General features: G+C 32.3%; 3 protein-coding genes across 4 annotated transcripts; 2 read left to right on the top strand and 1 right to left on the bottom strand.

Annotated features, from left to right (window-relative positions):
* Positions 1–9,044: 9,044 nt before the first annotated feature.
* Positions 9,045–10,272, top strand: LOC102612699 (uncharacterized). The gene has a single exon (XM_006486707.4). It carries the CDS (start codon positions 9,159–9,161, stop codon positions 10,113–10,115), a length of 957 nt encoding a protein of 318 aa, XP_006486770.2. The 5' UTR covers positions 9,045–9,158; the 3' UTR covers positions 10,116–10,272.
* A 189-nt stretch (positions 10,273–10,461) lies between these two features.
* LOC102612205 (uncharacterized) lies at positions 10,462–14,618 on the bottom strand. Of its 2 annotated transcripts, XM_006486705.4 has the most exons (8): positions 14,188–14,617; positions 13,085–13,290; positions 12,524–12,980; positions 12,221–12,428; positions 11,397–11,504; positions 11,156–11,305; positions 11,008–11,077; positions 10,462–10,904 (listed from the first exon to the last, which is right to left on the bottom strand). In XM_006486705.4, the coding sequence occupies exons 1-8, from the start codon at positions 14,415–14,417 to the stop codon at positions 10,843–10,845; spliced, it is 1,491 nt and encodes a 496-aa protein (XP_006486768.1). In that variant the 5' UTR covers positions 14,418–14,617; the 3' UTR covers positions 10,462–10,842. The 2 variants fall into 2 exon arrangements, with proteins under 2 accessions (XP_006486768.1, XP_006486769.1); XM_006486706.4 differs by lacking the exons at positions 10,462–10,904; positions 11,008–11,077 and having other exon boundaries at positions 11,181–11,322; positions 11,429–11,504; positions 14,188–14,618.
* A 2,021-nt stretch (positions 14,619–16,639) lies between these two features.
* Positions 16,640–17,350, top strand: LOC107178054 (chaperone protein dnaJ 11, chloroplastic). Its single transcript, XM_015532773.2, has one exon. The coding sequence runs from the start codon at positions 16,806–16,808 to the stop codon at positions 17,163–17,165; it is 360 nt and encodes a 119-aa protein (XP_015388259.1). The 5' UTR covers positions 16,640–16,805; the 3' UTR covers positions 17,166–17,350.
* Positions 17,351–21,894: the final 4,544 nt, after the last annotated feature.

The raw sequence follows: 21,894 nt of genomic DNA, 5'->3' as shown, positions 1-21,894 counted from the left end.
GAAATGTTAAAAAGTAACATAACAATTGATAACTTGATATTCTCTTATCATTTATCGTGCAAACAACTAATACAACAATAAGTCACATCCACATACAACATAAATATCAACGAATTGAAAATGCATGCATGCAACCTAACCAAAAAGTAATAAGGGAAGTTTTTGAATTTTAATAAGGAAGTTTACAATAATTATAGAGAGTTTTTCTCTTCATGTTAATTTTTGTAAACTTTCTTATTTTTAATTTAATTATTAAAATTAAATAAAATTATAATTACAAAAATTAACATGAAAGTTTTTGAATGAAATTATAATTATAAAAAATTAACATTTTGGAATTTTGAGATTTATTTGTTTTAATATTCAGGGGTATTCTTGTAATTATAATTTTTTTAGTTTTTAAAATTTTATAGAATAAAATAGTCTTTTAATTCATTTAAGGGTAAAATAGTCATATTATAGTGTTAAAGTAGTTGATTGATATAAGTTTAGAGATAAAATTGGTGTAAAGACTATGTCAAAATCTTATAATGTTTAGACATACATGTGATAAAAGAGAGGTGGTGCAGAAATAATTTCCTAAGTAATAATAAATAAGAAGAAGAAGAAGAAAACTCTTTTAAATAGCAAACCTTTAACATCATTTGAAAGAAATTCGTATACCAAATAATTAAGGTGCAATATTAAATGTAAATTTGGGATTCAACATGATTTAATAGTACTACTATTTATTGTGAGTGTTAATTGGTTTAACAAGTAAAACTCTGTGTAAGAGATTTCCGGCTTAAATCCTGCTCCTATTTGTGAGAGTAAGGATGGCAATGTTTCGGGTTACAGATGGCCCGAATAATGAATAAAGGAACGGGAAATATTTCATCCCGGACTAGTTAATTTTCTGGGACACAAAATAGGCTTGATCCTGACCCAAAGAAAATTCTATGTTTGAAGTGTCATCTCTGAAATTGGACAAAGATCAATTGAGTTTTGAAGCCACATATACAGGCCTGAATCCGAGCTCAAATGGGATTGCTAGGATCCTGCACGCCTGAACCTTGCAGAGAATTCCACATTATGAGAAGGAGATTTAATTTCTATTCATATTATAATTGAATTCCAAAAAAAGAAAAAAAAAAGTCCACCGACATTTGTCGAAATGATTTTTTTAGTAATTTTATATAGTTGACAATCTAAATTTAAATTCTAAGAGATAAGAAAGATACAATGGAAAAAAAGATTATTTAGGCTTTTGCCCAACCCTGCAGCTTCTAATAAAAGAAGAAAAATGATGTTACTCGTAAATTAAGAATGCCATTTTCTTCTTATTATTAGATTGTTTCACTTGATTGATCTGACTAGCATTAATAATTTTTGTGGTGGTGTGGCTTTTCAACCTAAAAGTTGTGATCAATAACTCAAAGGTCATGGCTACATTAAAGTGGTTCTAAAATAAAATGTGAATCACAGTTACACACGTAAAATAATAAATAAATAAAAACACGTTATAATTTTAATCGTATGATTATGAAAGAGTGTTCTACCGCGGAGTGATTACTACATATCCGAACCCTAACTCAAATCATATTAGTCAATAAACAATACCTGAATTACTAGGTGCAATTCTAGAAACAACGTTAGCTATTTTTTCAAAAGTTCCAAACGGTACATATTTGTACTAATTGGCTGCATTTTTATTGGAGTCAGTGCTTATCGGGGCTCACTCAAGCTGCCAAAGTGTAACATGTGAACCGGCGGAACACCAGGTACACATACAACTATTTGTTAACATTTGCCCTGTGAAAAGTGCATCTTTGGGCATTGCATCAGGAAATTAATTGAGTCCCGGCTCATACAAATTATGTTACAATTACCGGACAATTTAATAGTAACATTAAATGAATGCACACGTCTTACATTATCTGACTGATTCTATTACTAATATATTGCATATATTTAAGTGTCATTGTTTTGGCTCGAAAACAGATCATACGTGCTAGTTTCGGCAATAAGCAAAGTCTCATATCAGATGAGTATATAAATTTATACGTAAGTTGCACGTACGTTAATTAAGCTGAGATTAATGCTTATGGAATAAGATAGACAAATTTAGTTCATTCGTATATGCAGCCACATGCACATTTTTTGAATTATACCGACAATAGCGACATGCGCATGAAGGGATTTAGTTTCCGTACGTCCTGCGCTAGGCATCTAATATATATGCATGCCTTTGTCGAACTTACGGTTAATCCCAACACAGGAATAAAGTAGCACCAATATGAACATTGTTAAAAAATGAAACAAAAAATAAAATGCATATGGTCATTGCACGCCTTAGCAATTACGCTTACAATATTAGATATAAGAGATCACATTAAATGCATCCTTAATTATAATACCTCTTGTTACTCCATTAACGTCAAAATTAAATTTAACATATGAGTGAGTTTTTAAATCAAGGATTCCTGACTATATTAAAATCAAAAATAAAATATAAGATAAGAAAAATATATATTCCAATACACTAAATGACATAATACACTGTATTGAAATCTGTATTTTTTGTCTGTCTGTCATTCTGATTGGAACATTTCTATTAACATGTATAGTGCTTATTTTTGTTAAAGAGATAATATGTTGAATATAGTTCTTCTAGGTTAAGCAAATAAGCTGAGTTAAGTTTGGCTGTAAATTATTATTATTATTATTTTTACAATATGAAATTTCGTTTGGGTATAGATATAAACATTTTATAGAAGAATTCTAAAATCTCATAAAACTACTGTAAAACGATATATGAGGAATATCCCCACGGACACTTGAACCCACATCCTGAACATTATTATTAGAGGCCCAGCACTGATTTTAAGTGTTAAATTAGAAGAGAATATGAATATATATATATATATATATATATAAGTTGTGAGTCCTGTGACTATGAGTAGGAGTTTGATGCCATAAGGATATTAACCAGATACTACAAAAACTTGAAATATAATAACAAGAGTGACAATCTCCCGATCCAAAATATGAAGTCATATTTTGAATTGGTAGCAAAAGCTTGCCCTAACACACGGCAGCACCCTAGTTTTTTTTGTCCTTTGTGCAAGTACGAAATAAAATAAACATATTGTGCAATGATCTTATCATCTGATTGGCCAATGCCCACGTGAAAAAGATTTACTCCAATATCCTATGAAGATACGGTTTCCTTTGCAAGGGTGGTCCTAGGATTACATTAACCCGATAAGGATTAGATTATGCTGAAATTAATTAATTAATACAAATTATGTGCCTCTAACGCCGAGCTTAGCCAAGTGTCAATCATCAATAGATTATAGATTTGTTTTTTTCACCAAATACGGCAAAGGCACTGCATGCCCAAATACTTAACATTATCTTGTAATCCCAACATCAAACTAACAAATTGTTAAAAGAGTTTTATGAAATTTTTAAATCCAATGTAAATTTCTAATCCGCAGTTGTATCGTACCGAGGAAATTGTCCCTTAAAACTTATTGGAGCCGAATGAATAATTTATAGCTTCAAACGAGAATCTTAGCTGTCATATATAGATAGATAGATACAGGTCTCTTCTATTAGTATTGGGGCAGTTCGCGTTACAAATACAGTGCAGCAGTGGGCGCCCTGTTTAGACTTTATACCCTAGCAAGCTTGGTTGCCATCATACTTTTGCTTTAATCGAATTATTAATTAATTCCTCTAGCTGTTTTATGACTACTGAGTACTGACTAGTATTATATGCAAGAGAGATCGAGAGAGAGAGAGAGAGAGAGAGAAAGGATATTGTTTTCAATATTTACCATCTTTTGAGGCATTTTTTTTTTTGGTAATAAATATCTATAAAAGATATTTTGGACATGGTTTTATTTTCAAACAATATGTTTTTTTGGGGCCAATGGGCTTGTAGCGCATTGATAACTCATGCGTCCAATAATCTTAGTCGCATGAGTTTGAGTCTCGGTACTTTTTATTTGATATGAGTTTATTTGACTCCTCACTTTAGGGGTAGAATAGATTTTCATCTTGATTGATGTCTCGTTATAAAAATATATGTAGAGTTTTTTATTATAATATATCAATATATTAGAAAAAAAAATAATATGTTTCTTCGGACCCATCTAAGATTCATATTTCTTGTAAGTATTTGAAAAGATATCTGGCTTCCACAAGCCTATATGAGGCTGCTTAGATATTTTCTAAATATATGAAAATAAGTATGCGATAAAAAGCAATATATTTATGGGTCAGAGCTTTAATTGGTGTGTGTTGTTGGAAGATGCTGAAATAGAATTTTAACAATGTTACATCACATGTATCAAGTGAGGATGGCATTATTGGAATATTTTGTGTTCAGCCTCAATTTGCAATCACTATCTAATAGAGATCATCGTTGGAAGTGTAGATTTGTATATTTAATTACTGAAAATAGTGCGAGGGTTTGTTTATTTTTTTCTAATTTCTTGGATTGGCATTTGCAAATTAGCTGTAAAGTGTTATTATTAGTTAGGCAATCCACCCATGGGCGGATCTAGCATGTGACCAGTGGGGGCTCAAGCCCCCACTGGCCAAAAAACAATTGTAAAAATAAAAAAGAAAAATATTTTTATTTTCTAATTATCCCTCATTAAATTTATTAAAATAGTCACTATAAATTATAAACCCCATAAAATTTAAACTTTAACTTTTAAGAATTATAAAAACTTATATTTTAATTAAAAATAATGATAGCCCTCCACCCAAAATATTTTCTATTCTCAAAAATAAGATTAATTCTTACATTTTCTATAATAATAGTAAAGAGAACGTTTTCAGTAATGAAACTCATTAATAATCATCTTTGGAATTGGATGAAATAAATGATAGTTTGGTTGTTTATATAAGAAATAATAAATTTAATAATATTGATGACAAGTCTATTGCATAATATTTTTAAAATATGAAATTTCGTAGAAAATAATTATAAATGTATTAATAAATATTTTATATATTCAAAATTTTAATTTTTTATATTTTACTATTATCTAATTTAGCCCCCGATAAATTATTCTTCTAGATCCGCCACTGAATCCACCCACTTGCTTATTATATGGCTGCTGATCTTTCGGATCCGAACCAGTTCATGAGATATTTTTAGTGTCTGGCTCGATAGACTAATCCCCGCGTTTCAACTGTCAATTCAAATGCCTGAACCTTTCAATGGAAGCCGAAGCTGCAATTTTCATTTTAACAGAGAAAACGCTGGATTTTGACGACTGCATTACAAATTTACTAATAAGATGATTTTTTTTTTTTTGTTGCATAGCTTAGATAGGGTAAATGTTCAAAAAAAAAAAATCTCAAAATACCTATGTAGTTAAATATATTATATTTTTAACCTTTTTTTTTTACAATAATATCCTTCCAACAATCTTACCAATAATTATTTTATAAAAAAATAATTTACCAAATTAATACTAAAAATAAAATAATAATAATAATAATATAAAAGGATATTAAATTTTTATATTACTTTTAAGGTTGACTTAACAAATTATCATTTTTTTTTCTTTTAATTAATATTCTCAAGAATATTGTTGGAAGGATACTATTGTTATTAGGAAAGAAAAAATAAGGATAAGAGTATAAAATATTCAATGGAAGAAGTGTCTTTAGGTATTTTTATAAATATAATAACTAAACGGACACTTAACTTAAAATATATCGAATAACTGAGTATTTAGTTGGCTTAGATATTTAGGTATAAGACTGACCAAATCTGTTTTCAAATAATTCTCCACTCATCCATGTGAACCACAAATGTTAAATGTACTTGGGTCTATTGGGGGTTGGGAATGTTTGTAGAGAAAATTCAAATCCTAACCTTTCGTCTACTTATTGTATTAGAATCTCCTAAATTAGATGTAGATCTATTATGGTATATAGCTTAGATATTTAAATCCAAATGTATCGAATTTACTTTTTAACGTCTAGAATAAACTCTTTGACATTGGAAGATTTAACCGAATCCACAGGACCAAATGAGAAATCGAATCCCTTCTGTATACACTTTAACTTAAGCATGAACAATAATTAATTAATTACTTTGATGCATACTTTGGTTTACTTTTGCGTAAGATTGCTACAGACCTCGCCGTGGCCCAAAACAACCCGGAGACTTGTTATGAATCAAAGCCCAATCCGATGCCCCAGAACTTCGGCAACAGCTCTCACAGTTACGAGACTGTCTAAAGAGTTGAGCTCCTACTTACACCCTTCTAAAACTCTTATGAAGCCCCATTTTTATACTTATAGCATTTAATCAAATATAAACATACTTTTTTCATTATATAATGGAGTTAATCAAATTTTAAACATACTTTTTGATAATAAAAATTTTTATCAGTAGGTAATTTATTTTTTGGTTGTCTCAAAATTATTTGAATTCATTAAAAAAAATAATTATATCATAAACTAAGATGCAAAGATGAGAGAGTTCATAATTTGCAGGGGTAAAGATTTTAATTTAGTTTAATTAATAATTGTCCTTTAATGTAATTTCCAATAACAATATAACTATGATCATTAATAAGAAGGGGTTTTACAAGGATTTGAAAGGGGCGTCAAAAGCATTACTACTGTTTAATATGCCTATTGAGTCCACAAGTTCAGCCCATTAAGAAAAGAGTTTTAAAGCGAAAGCATTGTGCTGTTGGCACCCCTTCAAAGTTCTCTTAAACCCCCATTAAGATTTTAACTATTTTGAGTTAAAATTACTGTTTTAACTTCATATGAAAGTAGAAGGAGAGGTAGAAATCTGGTTTGGTTTCGGATACTTTTATCGCAAGGCAGTAAAGAAAAAGATTTTTAAGCTTATAAATAGATAGATGAGACATTTCATCTAGTAGAATAGTTTTTTGAGTTAGATACTTGATCATTTATTTATTCTCGCAAGAGCTTTCCTAGAAACATATTCATAGTTAGAATATTGTGAAATTTAAATATGTCAGATGAAAGAATACGGTATTAGAATTAGACCCTAACTGAATAATAATAATAATAATAATAAAGAATTAGACCCTATCAATCAAAATGCGGTGAAACTCAAATTTATTATTTGAAGAAAGGCAGATAGACATTACAGGTTTTATTGATAAGTAAAGACAAGACTTCTGGACTCCAAAAAACTTTAATATTAATTTGATAGACACAAAATTAAACAATGATCAGATCAAGCAAATTGGCTTCGGAATATTGGCTGCCCCATGATCGTTGACTTAACATATTTCCTCTTAAAGCCCTATTTAAAATTCCGTTCATTATTGATCTTTTGTTTTGCATTAGGTGACTGTCGTCAGCCATTTGGTGAGCAATGCATTGTTAATTCCAATGGTCTTTCCAGCTCATTCGCATGAATTTCGTGTTGAAACTCGAAAGCATACTGCTTTTAAGTCTGGGTCTCAGTTATTAGAGTTAATTAACATTAAAATTCTGTTGATTTGAGCTTTATCTAAACAAATACATATGTGTAGAAAAATCATTGAAAACTCTAGTTAATTCAAACCAAGAAAATATCTCTAATTCGTACTGAATTAAATCTTTGATCCTTATGATTTTAATCTACTTTTGGCCTAGTGGAAGAGCTCTTACACTCATAATGTGTGAGAGTAAGTGTTCGAACCTTTATAAAAGTACTATGGAGGTTAATTGCAGTTTTTTCTCAATTATTTTATAATTAAATTGAGACAATTTTCTCTCTAAAAAAAAAATAGGTAGAGTAAATACCTCTTTATTAATGAGGGTAAAAAATTTGGATAGATATTCAAAAGATTGACATACACGGAATTTAGTAGTATTATCTGCTTGTAAATATTAGTTGTACCAATTATAATGTACTGTAGTATGAGACGGAATTTAGTAGTATTATCTGCTTGTAAATATTAATTGTATCAATTATAATGTACTGTAGTACGAGTAATAATATATACATGAATTCTAATAATATTATCTGATTATAAATATTAGTTGTACTAATTGTAATCTATTGTAATATTAGTAATAGTTGTATATATCAATATTTAAAAAAATAAAAAGATTGTAGGGATTTTTCTATTCATTGTGATTCATGATTAAAGATGACTTCGAGATAAAAGAGGTGGTTGCACCTACTCTTGAAATCCCATCAACAAGCAGAGTGATAATATTATCCAGTATCATGCGGCAGATTGAATTTTGGGTAATTTCAATGTATATTCTCATTTATTGGCTGGATTTGCAGAGCTTTCAGATTGAACTGATATTTGAATTAAATTAAACAAATCTGATAACACTCCAACACGTGTTGAGGCGTAAGGGGACTGAAATCTCGACCCAAAAAGTTTAAAAGCCACACGTACAAGAGTGGACCGATCAAAAGACAAGTTATGATTATAAATCTCCACCAATAATGCCACCGCGACGGCCCACATATAGCTAAAGACAACAAACATTTCGCATCATAATTTTTCCATTTCACCAGCTCACCATGTGTTAGATGGCTACTGGGGAGAAGAATGGCTACCATACAACACGGTCTAGTGCAGTATATTACAAAAAAAAACTTTAAATGTTACAAAAATTTGAATATATTCGATTTTTTGTCTATTGTTGTGTTTTGTAAGGTAATTATATTTTTTTTAATAGATGCTTGATACAAATTATATAAAAGGTGTAAAATTGAATAAATTTAAATTTTTGTAGTACCAAATTATTCCATTCTTTTGGTCTATTTATTCCTTTAGTTTTCGTTCTTAATCTTTAAATTTATGATATATTATGTAATGTGCCAAAAATCTGAAGCATTAACAACAAAAGAAACTTGTAACATGCACCGAAAATTTGAGATATTTAAAAGAAAAAAGAAGAAATGGAGAGCGCGGCATTGTTAGTACAGCTATTTATTGTGGACGTAACCTTAGAGCATAAAAAATATCCTTCATCGTTTTCTTCACTCCAACGTGCACAACCCCACTATAAATCTCCGTCAATTTGATATTATAACGCTATGTATCAATCACTATCTTTTTCTTCAAAGCCAGCTACAATTTTTTTCTTTTTTCTTTTTTTCTTTTTTTCACTCAGAAGAAGAATTACGAAAAGGAAAGCTCTCAGGTTTCTAAAAAATGGGCTCTCAGGTTTCTAAGCAGATTGCCAGGCGCAAAGCTGTGTCAACGGAGAAGAAAGCTCTGTGTGATCTCTGCGAAAACTGCGGCGTCGAGTTTCCCGGCTGTGATTACCGTCCTCAAGACAGGAAAAAATGGATGGCTGGCCTGAATCCTGAGAAGGTTCATCTAAACAAGATTCTGTGGCCCGGCACTCACGATTCTGCCACTAACAAGATTGGCATCCCATGCATAACTCGCCCTTTTGCGCAGTGCCAGAGCTTGAGCATTTATAAGCAGCTTGTTTTAGGTGCGAGGGTCATTGACATTCGGATTCAGGAGGATCGCCGCGTTTGCCATGGAATCCTGTTAACTTACAGCGTCGACGTTGTTATTAATGACGTCAAGAAGTTTCTAGCGGAGACTGATTCAGAAATTATAATCCTGGAAATTCGAACAGAATTTGGACACGAAGATCCACCGGAGTTTGACAAGTACTTGGAAGAGCAGCTTGGAGAGTTCCTGATTCATCAGGATGATAACGCTTTTAACAAAACAATAGCGGAATTGTTGCCCAAGAGAGTAATTTGTGTGTGGAAGCCGAGGAAGTCCCCTCAGCCTAAGGCAGGGGGACCCTTATGGAGTGCTGGGTACCTGAAGGATAATTGGGTTGATACAGATTTGCCATCAACAAAATTTGACAGTAATATCAAGCATTTGAGTCAGCAGCCACCGGTGACGTCGCGAAAGTTCTTTTACAGGGTCGAAAACACGGTGACCCCCAAGGCTGATAACCCAGTAGTGTGTGTTAAGCCTGTGACTGGGAGGATTCATGGATATGCTAGGTTGTTTATAAATCAATGCTACTCTAAAGGGTTTGCTGATCGCTTGCAGATTTTCTCTACAGATTTTATCGATGGGGATTTTGTTGATGCTTGCGTTGGACTTACACATGCAAGGGTTGAGGGGAAAGCTTGAGAAAAGTGCGCAGTTTCTATTCGAGTTAAGAACCTTCCAGTTTCTGCATATTTCAATTGTTTGTTTGACTGTTGATATGTCTGTTGGTGCACAACAAATTAGAATACGTAAAGGACTTTTGTGTGATTATGGTCCATTCAAGCATTAATTTTATTTAGTTTTGGTGCTGGTTGATTTACTAATAGTGGATTACGCATAGAGCTGGTAGAAACTGCAATCACCATACTTTTCATTCTCTTTACCCAGCAACTAGCCCTTGTTTTAAGAAGGCACAAAATACATTCAGCCTAAGCACATAAACTCACGAACTAGAAATGGGAATAAGAGCAACAAAAAGGATGGTAACTTCAAAGATACGAATCTATGTTTGCTTCTGTTATTAAAAGAAACGTTTTTGTTGATAATCACAAAGTGTCATGCACCTAGTTATCAATCATGACTACAAGAATGGCGACATAGCATCACATTTAAGCTATCAAATAATTGAATAAAACAAGGTCACAGGGGAAACATCACATTTAAGCTATCAAATAATTGAATAAAACAAGATCACAAGGGAAACGCCAAAATGCAATTTCTCTACCGGTTTGGTCATACATGAGTGAAGAAGATCTCGGCGGTATCTGCTTGAAACCTATCCAGAATCTCCAGATGCTTTGCAATTTGCATTTATCAAATCTGAATTATGTATTGCCAAATCAGACAAGATATGATTGATACAGGCCTTTTATCTACAAAATTTAAATCTCAACGTTTCCTCCAACTGTTGGAATATTGAGGAGAATAACCCTGCAAAGAATATGGCTCACAACTCAATAAACTTTTAACTAAGGATTCTCTTAGCCCTATGGTAATTCAACATTTCAAAATCTGAAAGAATAAGAGCAGCAACCTGGGAGTGGGTTATCTTTATGCAGTAGTGATCCTTGCACCAAAAGAGTACCGGGGATTTGCTGAAAGACCTGAAATATAGTGCAATCACATGTTGATTCTAACTATAGAAATCAATTTATTGAAGCCAAGTGAGGGAAGAAGCATACTGCAGTGCGAAAAGATAAAGAAGTTGAAGAAGCATTCAAACAACTTGAACTACTGGATGTTTCTTCCAAATGCTTGCTAGTGGGGCCTTCATCAACACGATTCACTTCATTCTTCAGGATTGTGTTACATTGATCATTTGATACAGTGATCTATTAATGAGAGTGCACTGCATGTAAGCACATGGAGATATAACAGAAATTATAGTTAGACACCATGACTAATCCAACAGTGGAATCTTACATTGACAGTAAATGAAGAGGCATTCAATTTACAGGATGCACCACTAGCGGAGAAAAAAGTCTCTATTGATTGCAATACATCTAGGGCACTGAATTGACGTTGAACTCCCTACAGGTAGAAACATTCAATTATGAGATGTCACATCAGTGAGAAAAATAAGGTAACACTTGTAGGTACATACACACTTTAAGCAATGCAGTCAAATATTCAAAATTTGACTTAATCTAGTAGATATGATCCACTTCTGATTGTACATGGTTTGGCTTAAATGAATACCTATTTGAGCCCTACTCTCATCTGATTACACAAATAGTATGGACATTTTCATTTTGTCTTGTTTCAGTATCTCTAGATACCAGAAGTCAACCAACAACAAGCCTGGCAAGTTATATGAGGGGAAAGAAACCGGGAGCAAAGATAAAGCAGTGAGAAGGCAAGTCCAGAAATAGCTCAGCTCAATTTAACTTAATTTTCTGGGGACATCCTATGGAAATCTTGATCTTGCAGAATATTTATCTAAATATGTTAAATGCAGGTTAATTTGAAAATGGTTTAATTCAACTCCCATCAGCAACAGTGGTTTTCTGAAAGGAGTCCACTTAACATTTAAGGTTAATTTGAAACTGGTGACTGGAAAAATGATGTAGCTCGTCCAAGTAATGCCAATCAAGCAAACATTAATTTACCACATAAACGGTCTTTCCATTGTGGCAAACTAATAGCTCAAAAGTTTACAAAACGAAGCAGCATAAGCTTGTTGAGGTTGAAAAGGAAAAAGAAATAGGAAAAGTTATAAAACTTAAGTATAAAAAAGGATAACAAACCTCAAGCATGAAAGACAAGTTTTTCTTTTCAGCTACATGAGGTGATATTATCTTCCTGGCAGGAGGCACGAAAGACCAAGCAAGGCCCCATCGACATGTTTGGCCTTGTACAAATTCAGTTGTTTTTACTATGGTAACTCCAACCTTCCGAAGCTTTGATATTAAAAACTTAAGGTTGGATTTACGGCCAACCATTGAAGTGTACCACCTAAGAAAGTATGAAATGTAACAGTTAATTATTTATGAAGGAAAATATGGGGTGTAAGGCATGGATGAAGTAAGACTAGTAGAGAAAAAGAATACCTAAAAGTTTGCTTCAATGCAACACTATCTTCAATAATGCGAGTGATAAAAGCCCTTTCTCCACCAGAACAAACCATCTCCTCCGGAGTGCCACCACAAGATGTTTTTGGATTCAGTCCTGCTTCCTCCATGGACTCAAAAAATGGAGGATTGCAAATGCAAAAGTCGAACTGCTCACCATCTCTGACAACTCCAACAAGTACAGGCGGCCCATGATAACTACTTTGTGCACCAGCCGGCAGATTGAATGAAGAGGAGGATGAAGGCTCTGCCTCCTCATCCATGTGACCACTCATATCCATATTGCTTTCATCCTGCACTGACTTGCCAGTAAGAGATTCTTGAATAGAAGGGGTGCTTTCACTGTTATCAACCTTCCTAATTTCGATAAGTTCTGAAATATGAGGATTACTTTTTACATTTTTCTCTGCCCACTCAAGCGCTACATCAGTCATATCTGCAGCCCAGTTAACCACATCAAAATTCAATTGAATTTTAGAAGGGAAAATGAATTATGAAATATTCCCAGTGGCTATAATGATGACAATACTGAAATACTACCTGACCCGACAAAACTCCATCCCAGAAGAGAAGCACCGAGAAGTGGGTATATGCAGTTTGCTCCAGTTCCTATATCAAAACCCTTCACTTTATCACCATTTCGGGAAGTTGTAGGAATGATGTTGGAGGAGAGAAGATCTTCAATCCAATGAATGTAGTTGGATCTGTTGGGCACCGTGGGGCAGAGTTGCCCATCAGGAATCCACCTAGAAGATCCATTTCACGTTAAAATAATCAAAACCACCATAAATCAAAATTTTAGACTCGTCACAGCAAAAAAAAACCTATGAAAAAGGGTTAATTGAAAGCAAATGCTAGAATCCCTAAAGTTCAGAAACTATCTCCATAAGATGAAGCACCTCACATGAACCAAACTACAATGCTAATTTGCACAGAACTTTAAGCACCAACTGATATGTAAACAAATCTAGAGAGGGGAAAACAAACTCCAATTTTGCTATTTGAGACTTGATAAAGTTAAAACCACCAACAGACAACAACCTAATTCAACTATCGGCTTCATTTAGCTAATGGTTCTGTTTGGTCACCGCATAGTTCATTGCATTCTCGCTCCCTTCTCCTTATTATTGACATTAATCAATGCTTTGCGAGGTAAGATAAGGCATTTCAAGCAGGGAACCAATTGGTTATGCTATTTTAAAATAAGGATGAAAGGAACCAAACCACCATCAAAAACAGAAACCGTTTTAAATAATTAAGGTGTCAATATCACTACTAGTAAGTCGGCTCAAATGAACAGATGCAAACTTCGGTCAATAATACCCTCAAATTACCAATTGTGCAGTAGCATATACTAGAAACCAGAAACTGGGTACTTGGGATTGAATTGTCCCAGCTTTTAATCCATGACTACTGTGAAATGAAATCACTAACAGTCAAGTTTAAGCCACTGCGACATTTGAAAAAATTAACAGTTAAAAAAAGTCAGTGTACGCTTTAGTTGCAACTTGCAAAGCAGAAGCACACCGCTAAGATATCAACTCGAGTAAAATAAAATAAAATAAAATCATAGAACAAGCTAAAAAGAAAAACCCCATTTCAAATTTCATTCGAATAAACCGAACAGAGTGCGAAAACTTTACCAATTGAGGCCGTGATCGTGTAGGAGCAGGACCCGGGTCAGTTCTCGGGTCGCGTTGAAATCGGTCCAATCGATTCTGGGTCGGCCGTCACGGGAGTAGAAAACGAAGGGTTCAAAAGACGGGTAAAGAGAAGCCAACAGAGCGAAATCGGGCGGGTTCTCGGAGTACTTGTTTTTGGGGTGAATCGTGGGTCGCTCCTCTCTTCTTCTTCTTCTCTTCTTGCTTCCCATTTCAAGTTTCGGATTTTAAAACCCTAAACGGAAAGAATTTCTCGATAAATATTTTTATTATTTCGTTCTTATTTTTAATTTCATCGTCGATTTTTCTCATGGTATTGGCGGGAGATTTTAGAACGGGGGAAAGACATGATCGGTAATATTTAACGTAGGAGCTTGTTAGGCTTACGTTATTGTGTAAATGTGTAAAGTATATGGCTGTCCGGCATCCATTTAATAAAAATTCAACGATTATAAAAAAAATAAAATTTTATTATTTTATATTTTTATAATTATTTAATTTTTATCAAACGATTACAGAATAATTATATATTTTATATTATTATAAAAAATAACAAGCATCTTTAATTAATGTATACTTAATTTTTATTAAAAAAAATACTCAACTCTTCTTCTTTTCCTCTTTTTGCTCCTCGTTTCAATTTTTGGGTTTTAAATCCTATTCTAGAAAAGTGTCTCTGGACAAATATTTAGTCTTTTTATTTTATGTATATAAGTTTGGTTAATTGGCTAAGGATTCTAGACATGACCAGTGGTTCCTAATTGTTTATATTCTCCTAACAAAGAATTTGTCAAGCTAAAAACGTAATTTGCAACTTGTCCACTCTCCTATCGTGTAAAAGAAATTGACTTTTTTTTTTTGTGAGGGTGGGGGGGTGAAATAGTCAATTGCTGGCTGACAAGAAAAGTGTAAGTGCAAGTTAAGAATAAAAGGTCGTGGAAGATAATGTTTATCTCATCTGGACTTTATGCTTCCATATTTATCTATCTGACGAAGACAAAACAATTAAAAAATAAAATAAAATAAACAGATAAATAAAAGTAAAATGTTGGAAAAATGGTTCTTTTATATATATAATAAAGAAAATGGAGGAAAATAGTGAAATCTGGTGTAAGAAAAAGTACAATACAATATTTACTAAATGATTTGATGTGTAATGCTTCTATCGAAATCCTATCACTAACAAAATTTCTTGCTGATAGTACCTTTATTTTTATTATTTTTAATTTTTTTAATTTTTTGATAGCAAAAAAATTGTGCACATTTCTTGCATGACTTTTGGTGAACTAGAGGAATAATTTTTTTTTAAAAAAATAAAAGGAATCTCAACATATCAAAATTTTAGTCTTTTAATAAGTTTTGTTAAAATCTTACAACGAAATATTTTTGTCAAAGTAGTATTATATTTATGGCCATATAAATTGTCCCCCCCCCCCCCCCCCCAACAAAAATGGTTAGATGAGGATAGAAAATTTTGCCCACTAAGTGGCTGTTTGTTTTATGAGTTAATGATTTAATTAAGTTTATTTTGTTTTTTTTTCAACTTAATACAAATTTTTAGTCATTAAATCATTAAATTATTAAGCATTTTTTTTTAGTTTTTTGCTTAATCTAAAAACTATGAATGACATTATTAGATAATAATCTGTAAAAAATTATTTATTTTCATCTTTACCAAAATAAAACTTACTAATTAGTATTATCTTCCATCTCTAAAACTTGTGATAACATAATAGTAGCTTATAACTTTTTTATCTTTATTTTTTCTTCAAACTTATGTTATTTATCTTTACAATTTTTTTATGAATATTTTTCAATAAAACCCCATAAACTACAATAATTTATTAACATGTTCTAATTTAGAAAATTAATGGGTCTGTATTCATCAAAACATAATTTATGTCATGATAAAATATTGTCTTATTGATATTCTTTAAGATGTTTATTATTTATCTAACATTTGAAATTTTGTAATGACAAAAATATAAAATTAATTCAGATTCGAACATTCAGTTTTATGTAAAATTTATATTAATTCAGATCTATTCAATTTTTCGGCCAAACAAAAAGCTACCAAAATCATTAACTGCAAACCTTATGTCTGTTATTATTCGATTTTGGGATGACCATAATAAACTCAAAATGCATTTATGCACTCAGCTAAACCAAGAGCAATAAATTTTACACATTAAATAAGTATAGTTTCATCAGTTTCATTTTTGCCACACATATATTTTGCTTTCTCAAAAATAGGGAAATAAGTGAGTAAAGCATACCATAAATTAACTACATTCATGGGAATTGAATGGAAGTAGGGCCAATAAAAATGGCTAAGGCTATCCATACAAACACTAAGCTGAGTCAGCATAGTACAAAACCATATCTTGTGGATAAGCATTTCAATTCAATTTCAACCATATTATAAAGAAATCCAACTTCTATGGTTAAATTAAAGCATTTGCATTTCTTTAATTTACTTGCATCATATGGTAAAATACTCTCCTTATAAATTCTAGCCCTTCTAGCCCCTTATCTAAAGCTCTCACAAACTTTCATCATCCAAATAGTATAATTTATACAACGCACGGTTTCCTTATTCAATGGCAGCAGCGGCTTCTTCGTCGTCGTCGTTGTACGACGTGCTGGGGATTCCGGTGAGCGCCGACGGCAACGAAATCAAGGCTGCATATCGGAGACTAGCAAGGACTTGTCACCCGGACGTGGTGGCAACGAACCAAAAGGAAATGTCGGCAAATGAGTTTATCAAAATCCATGCAGCTTACTCCACGTTATCGGATCCTCACAAACGGGCGAATTACGATCGTGCCCTTTTCGTTGTGCGAAAACGCCCTGTTAGTTCTTTTTCTTCTTCTTCGCTTTCCTCAGAACCAATGGGCTCCATGTCGAGATTTAGTGGAAATTTTACCACTAGAAATTGGGAGACCGATCAGTGCTGGTAGTAATTAATACTCTTTGTTTTTTTTTTTTTTGGATGTTAATATGGATTAATTAGTAAGTAATTAGGCTAATTTTAATATAAGCTCATATACATTTATGTGGGCTAGTTTACCAGTTGTTGTGCTAATTAAGTTGTGAAAAAATCGATTGTACACGTATTGATTTCTTATATATTCCCTGGACTATCTACTGTTCTTTCTATTAATTAATTCCGACTTTCAGGAAAAATATATATATATATATCTGCAATGAGATTGAGCATTGGATTTAAACTTTACTTTACCACCTGTCCAAATCAACAAAGAATTGTCATAACTAATAATGTAAAAATAATTTGACCGTGAACAAAGATATGGTATAGCTTGACCTTAACTAAACCCAAATTTTATAAATAGAAAGCGAGATACATATGAAAGTTCTGTGTACAGTGCAGCCGAGCAAAGCAGGACCTATTGTCGTCCTAATAAATGTGATCTTGCTGAAAATGGAAAGAAGGGGCAACTTGTAAACGCCATAGAAGCTGTAAAAGGCCAGTGCGGTGGCGACTGGCGACCTGCACCAAACGCAACCATAAGAGTACTGGAACCAATTCATCGTCACATTGGCAATAATTTAATCTTCCTACCAGTCAAACACTTACAAATGAGTAAAAACGAGACACGCGCGCACACACTCACGCAATTATAAAATACAGGTTGACTAGAGCTAATTAATGCATTGTACATACGTTTTTCGTAAATGTAGTAACAAATTAACACTGGAGGCAAAGAGAGTTGTGTCCTTTAAGAAGCTGAAACTAATATTGTTATACACTGCTCACGTTCTTCTGAGAGATTATCTCCCGTCAAAGGATTGAAATTAACCTCCATAATATTTTTATAAAAACTCAAACTCTTACTTGAAACATTGTAAGTGTAAGGAGAAACTAACCCCTATAATCCGCTGGAGCTGCAGCCCATAGAATGTCAGCATATATACATATCATAGCGGTGATTTATTTTGAATTGGACACTGAACTCCAGTGGAGCAAGTCCGTATACCAATTAACAGTCAGCTGCTTAAAATTTCTTTAGGGTGATAAGGAAAAAAATATATATATGTGAAAATATCATAAATTGTTAAAACAGTGAATTAAGGATTTTACAAAATCTTTGTCTCTTGGGTGAATATCACGTATATACATATGATGGTAGTGAAGTTTACCTTATAGTTTAATTATAAAAGAAAGTTATATACAACATTGTGATAATTTAAAATTGCTACATATACTTCCCTAGATAAATTTTCGGACTATTATATGTGAACTTTCTCTATTTATTTTTCATAATTTTTGTTTTATCCTAAGTCAGCTTGGATTGTCTCTTTCGAAGAAGAAAAAAGAAAAAAAAAATAGTTGATTGTCCGAGTTTGTTTGTGTGTGAGCTCATATATTCCTGAGAATCTTTTAAAGGTAGAATTATATTGGCATTTGAATTCTTTAGCTCTTACATCAGTTTTTTCAATAAATTAAAAAAAAGAAAAAGAATATTAATCGTATTATTAATGATTGTCACTTATTATTATTCTATTAAATAGTTGCTAAATCTTATATTATTATTGGTATGATTATTCATGTTGTGATGAGACAGAGAGTTGAAAATGGCCATTTGGTACATGCCCGCAGCACCTTGTATGACTGATCGACTGATATAAATAAATAATCAAATATACAAATGTTATACAGCAGATAAATAATCGAATATTTAAGGGAGTACAGCCCTCATGATGTTAGTATTTGTGATGACAGCTAAATATTTAATACAAATTAACTGGCTTCAGAAATTGGCCCTGTTTGCACTAACTGGCCCAAGCCAACCTCTAGATTTCCCTTGCATGGATTGGATTTGGACTTTCAATGGGCCCAAGACCCAATTACCGAGAACTTTAAACCTCACTCAGCCCGCTTTCAGTCACATTTCTTTGACGCAAAACACATTATTCCCCTTTCTATAAAATAAAAGGTGAGTATATAACATAATTTGCTATAAATTTTAATAATATGTGTACAAAGCGTAATATGAGCATACAGTTTTTTTTTTTTTTCGGTTTTAATCTAAAGACACATATTAAGAATGGTGTGATCAGATACATTCTGGTGATTATGTGGCATGTCTTGTCCATGATAACCATTCATTTATTCTGGGCAAAAACTATGTCGCCGCAAGGGTAAGTAATCCTTCATTATTTTTTATTCATTTATTTTTTTACCACTTCGGTCCTTATCATTTGTTGGAAAATAGGAGGGGAAAAAAATCAGGAATTTTTAAATTTTTGACACATAATCCTACTTCTTTTAATCTTTTACACTTAAATCATTGACTGCAGTTTATCTTTAGAGAATTTTTAGCAGGGTGAGGCTAATTACTTAACCCATCACTTAAATTTAAGAATTAGAATTTTTCTTTCCGCGCCTCTCATAATACCAATAATAGACCTAATCTAATTTATTTCCTTATATATTAATATTTCCTTATATATTTATACTCAATTTAAAAAAAAAATTCGTGCAAATTTTTTAATTAATTTATTTATTTCTTTCTTTCTTTAAAAGACAAAACTTAAAGGTTTTCAAACTGATTGAAAGAGGATAATTTATGCTTAATTTAAAATAAAGTTAGTTAAGGTTATATCATTTTGCGTTTAATCGTAAATTACTTCATGGGCATTTTACAAATTTTAATTTTAATGAAAAACATAGGTGTGAAAATTATTTTTAGATGATAAATTTTAAATAATGACAGAGAAATTATCTGTCAAAATTTTAAAATTTTGATTTTTTTTTTTTTCAGGAAACAACAGGGATTATAGTGTTAATAACCCTATAAACTCATCCAAGCCATTGAACTACATTTGGATTAGATCTAACGGTGAATTACAAATATTAGTAAAATTGTAATATAGTACTAAAGAAAGGCATTTTGTTTGACGCCGTACGGCTGTAGTACGTAGTTGCTGTCACAATCAGAACAGAAGCAAGCTTCGTGGCGTCTCATACTCAATCTGGGTTGTTGAAATACAATCGTTGTCAGCTTGTGTATGATGAAAAAATTTACTATTAGGACATGGGTGGCAAAGTCTCTTGAGAATTTTTTTTTTGGCTACACGATGAAAATACTGAAGCTTACATCAACTGTCTTGAAGCGTCATGCCAAAAGAGGGGAAGAAAAAAAATGCATTAAGTGTACTGAGGATAACCGGGGTAGTTTATGTACAGGGGACTTCGGACACCGATAAGACACTGGATAATGTTAATTGAATGTTAGCTTGGAGTTTTGCCAATGATCGATCATGCTGGCCGCAAGGATTCAGAATTCTGAATTCAAAAGGCTGTTTGTTTAGTTGCGTGGGCTCTGGAGGAATTTAAGAAATGAGTTTTGACGTTTTAAGCTGAGATTCAGGATCCATATCCAACGTAACAAGCTAACGCATCAAGACGTAGAATGCATAAGACATTGTATGAGTAATATTAAATCACGTGCATGATAACCAAATTCTGTAAATATCCCCCGAGAACAAGAGATAGACCCTTCAGGAATGTCCAACCTCAATGCAGCAACAGCAAGCAGATGAGATGAAAACGTAAAATGCATAAAACGTCGGAAAATCGACCCACTTCACTTTTGAAGGAGCCGACAAATGAAAAGCAGAACGAAAGTTCCATCACTTGGTAAAACTTCAGCATCAATTTTGTCACAGTTTGCTCCCTCATACTGCATTCCCCTACATAAAATGTCATATCGTATAGCTTTGTATGTATACGTGATCCTGGATTTCAAGTGGTTAACAAATTGAGAGAATGAATAGAGTTAGATATACATGCGTCGACTGTAGCTCCACTGCATTCTTCATTTAAAAAATTGGAGTTATCGAAACTTTGTTTCCAACGTAACCTATCTAAGATAGAGTAAATATATTCTTTTTTGTCCTGAGTATTTGAGCCAATTACTCATATACTCCCTAGATTTCTAAAAATTACTTAAACCATCTATGTTGTACACTTGTATATAAAATCTTCTTAATAATTCTCTATATTTCACCCTTTTGTTTTATATTTATTTGAACTTTAAGTTATATATGATAATATATAATTCCATTTTACTATAGAAAAGTTAAATCCAACATATATAGATTAAAGAATAATTTACTTCCCTTATGATATGCACTAGTATCAGAGTGTTACAGTCAGCAATGGAATAGAGGTGGACAACGTCGCATTGAGTTTTTAAGCTTTTGTTGTTGATCCATTTACTTATAATATTTTATTTTTGTTGATCCCTCAGTTTTTTATACATTGTTTTTGAAATTATAGAGTTTAGCCACCATAATTAGAAAACCAATTAGGGGTGAGCATTATCTGCTCCGGTTAATCAAAATACGATATCGAACCAAGGTTAAGTTCAGTAGTTTAATTATGTTCGATTTTCTTTAATTTTTAATCATTCTTTTAAACTATTTTATTTGTTTAGCCTATTTTTTCGACCTTTTATCTATATTAAAGTACACAATGTACATAAAAAAATTTTAACAATTTTTATTTTAAGAGATAAATAAGAGATCCCATAAGTTTTTTTTTCATTTGGTTCGGTTTTAAACTGAACCGCATTGAAGATCATTTGATTTTTAGTTGTCAAATCCGACCGAATTGAATATTCAACCCCGACGAAAATAGAGATTTTTAACAAGGAGTGGGGC

The sequence above is a fragment of the Citrus sinensis genome, chromosome 8 (assembly GCF_022201045.2).
Source record: "Citrus sinensis cultivar Valencia sweet orange chromosome 8, DVS_A1.0, whole genome shotgun sequence".
NCBI classification, from domain to species: Eukaryota; Viridiplantae; Streptophyta; class Magnoliopsida; order Sapindales; family Rutaceae; genus Citrus; species Citrus sinensis.
The sequence above is the reverse complement of the archived record's forward strand: the minus strand, read 5'-3'. Positions and strand labels throughout refer to the sequence as shown.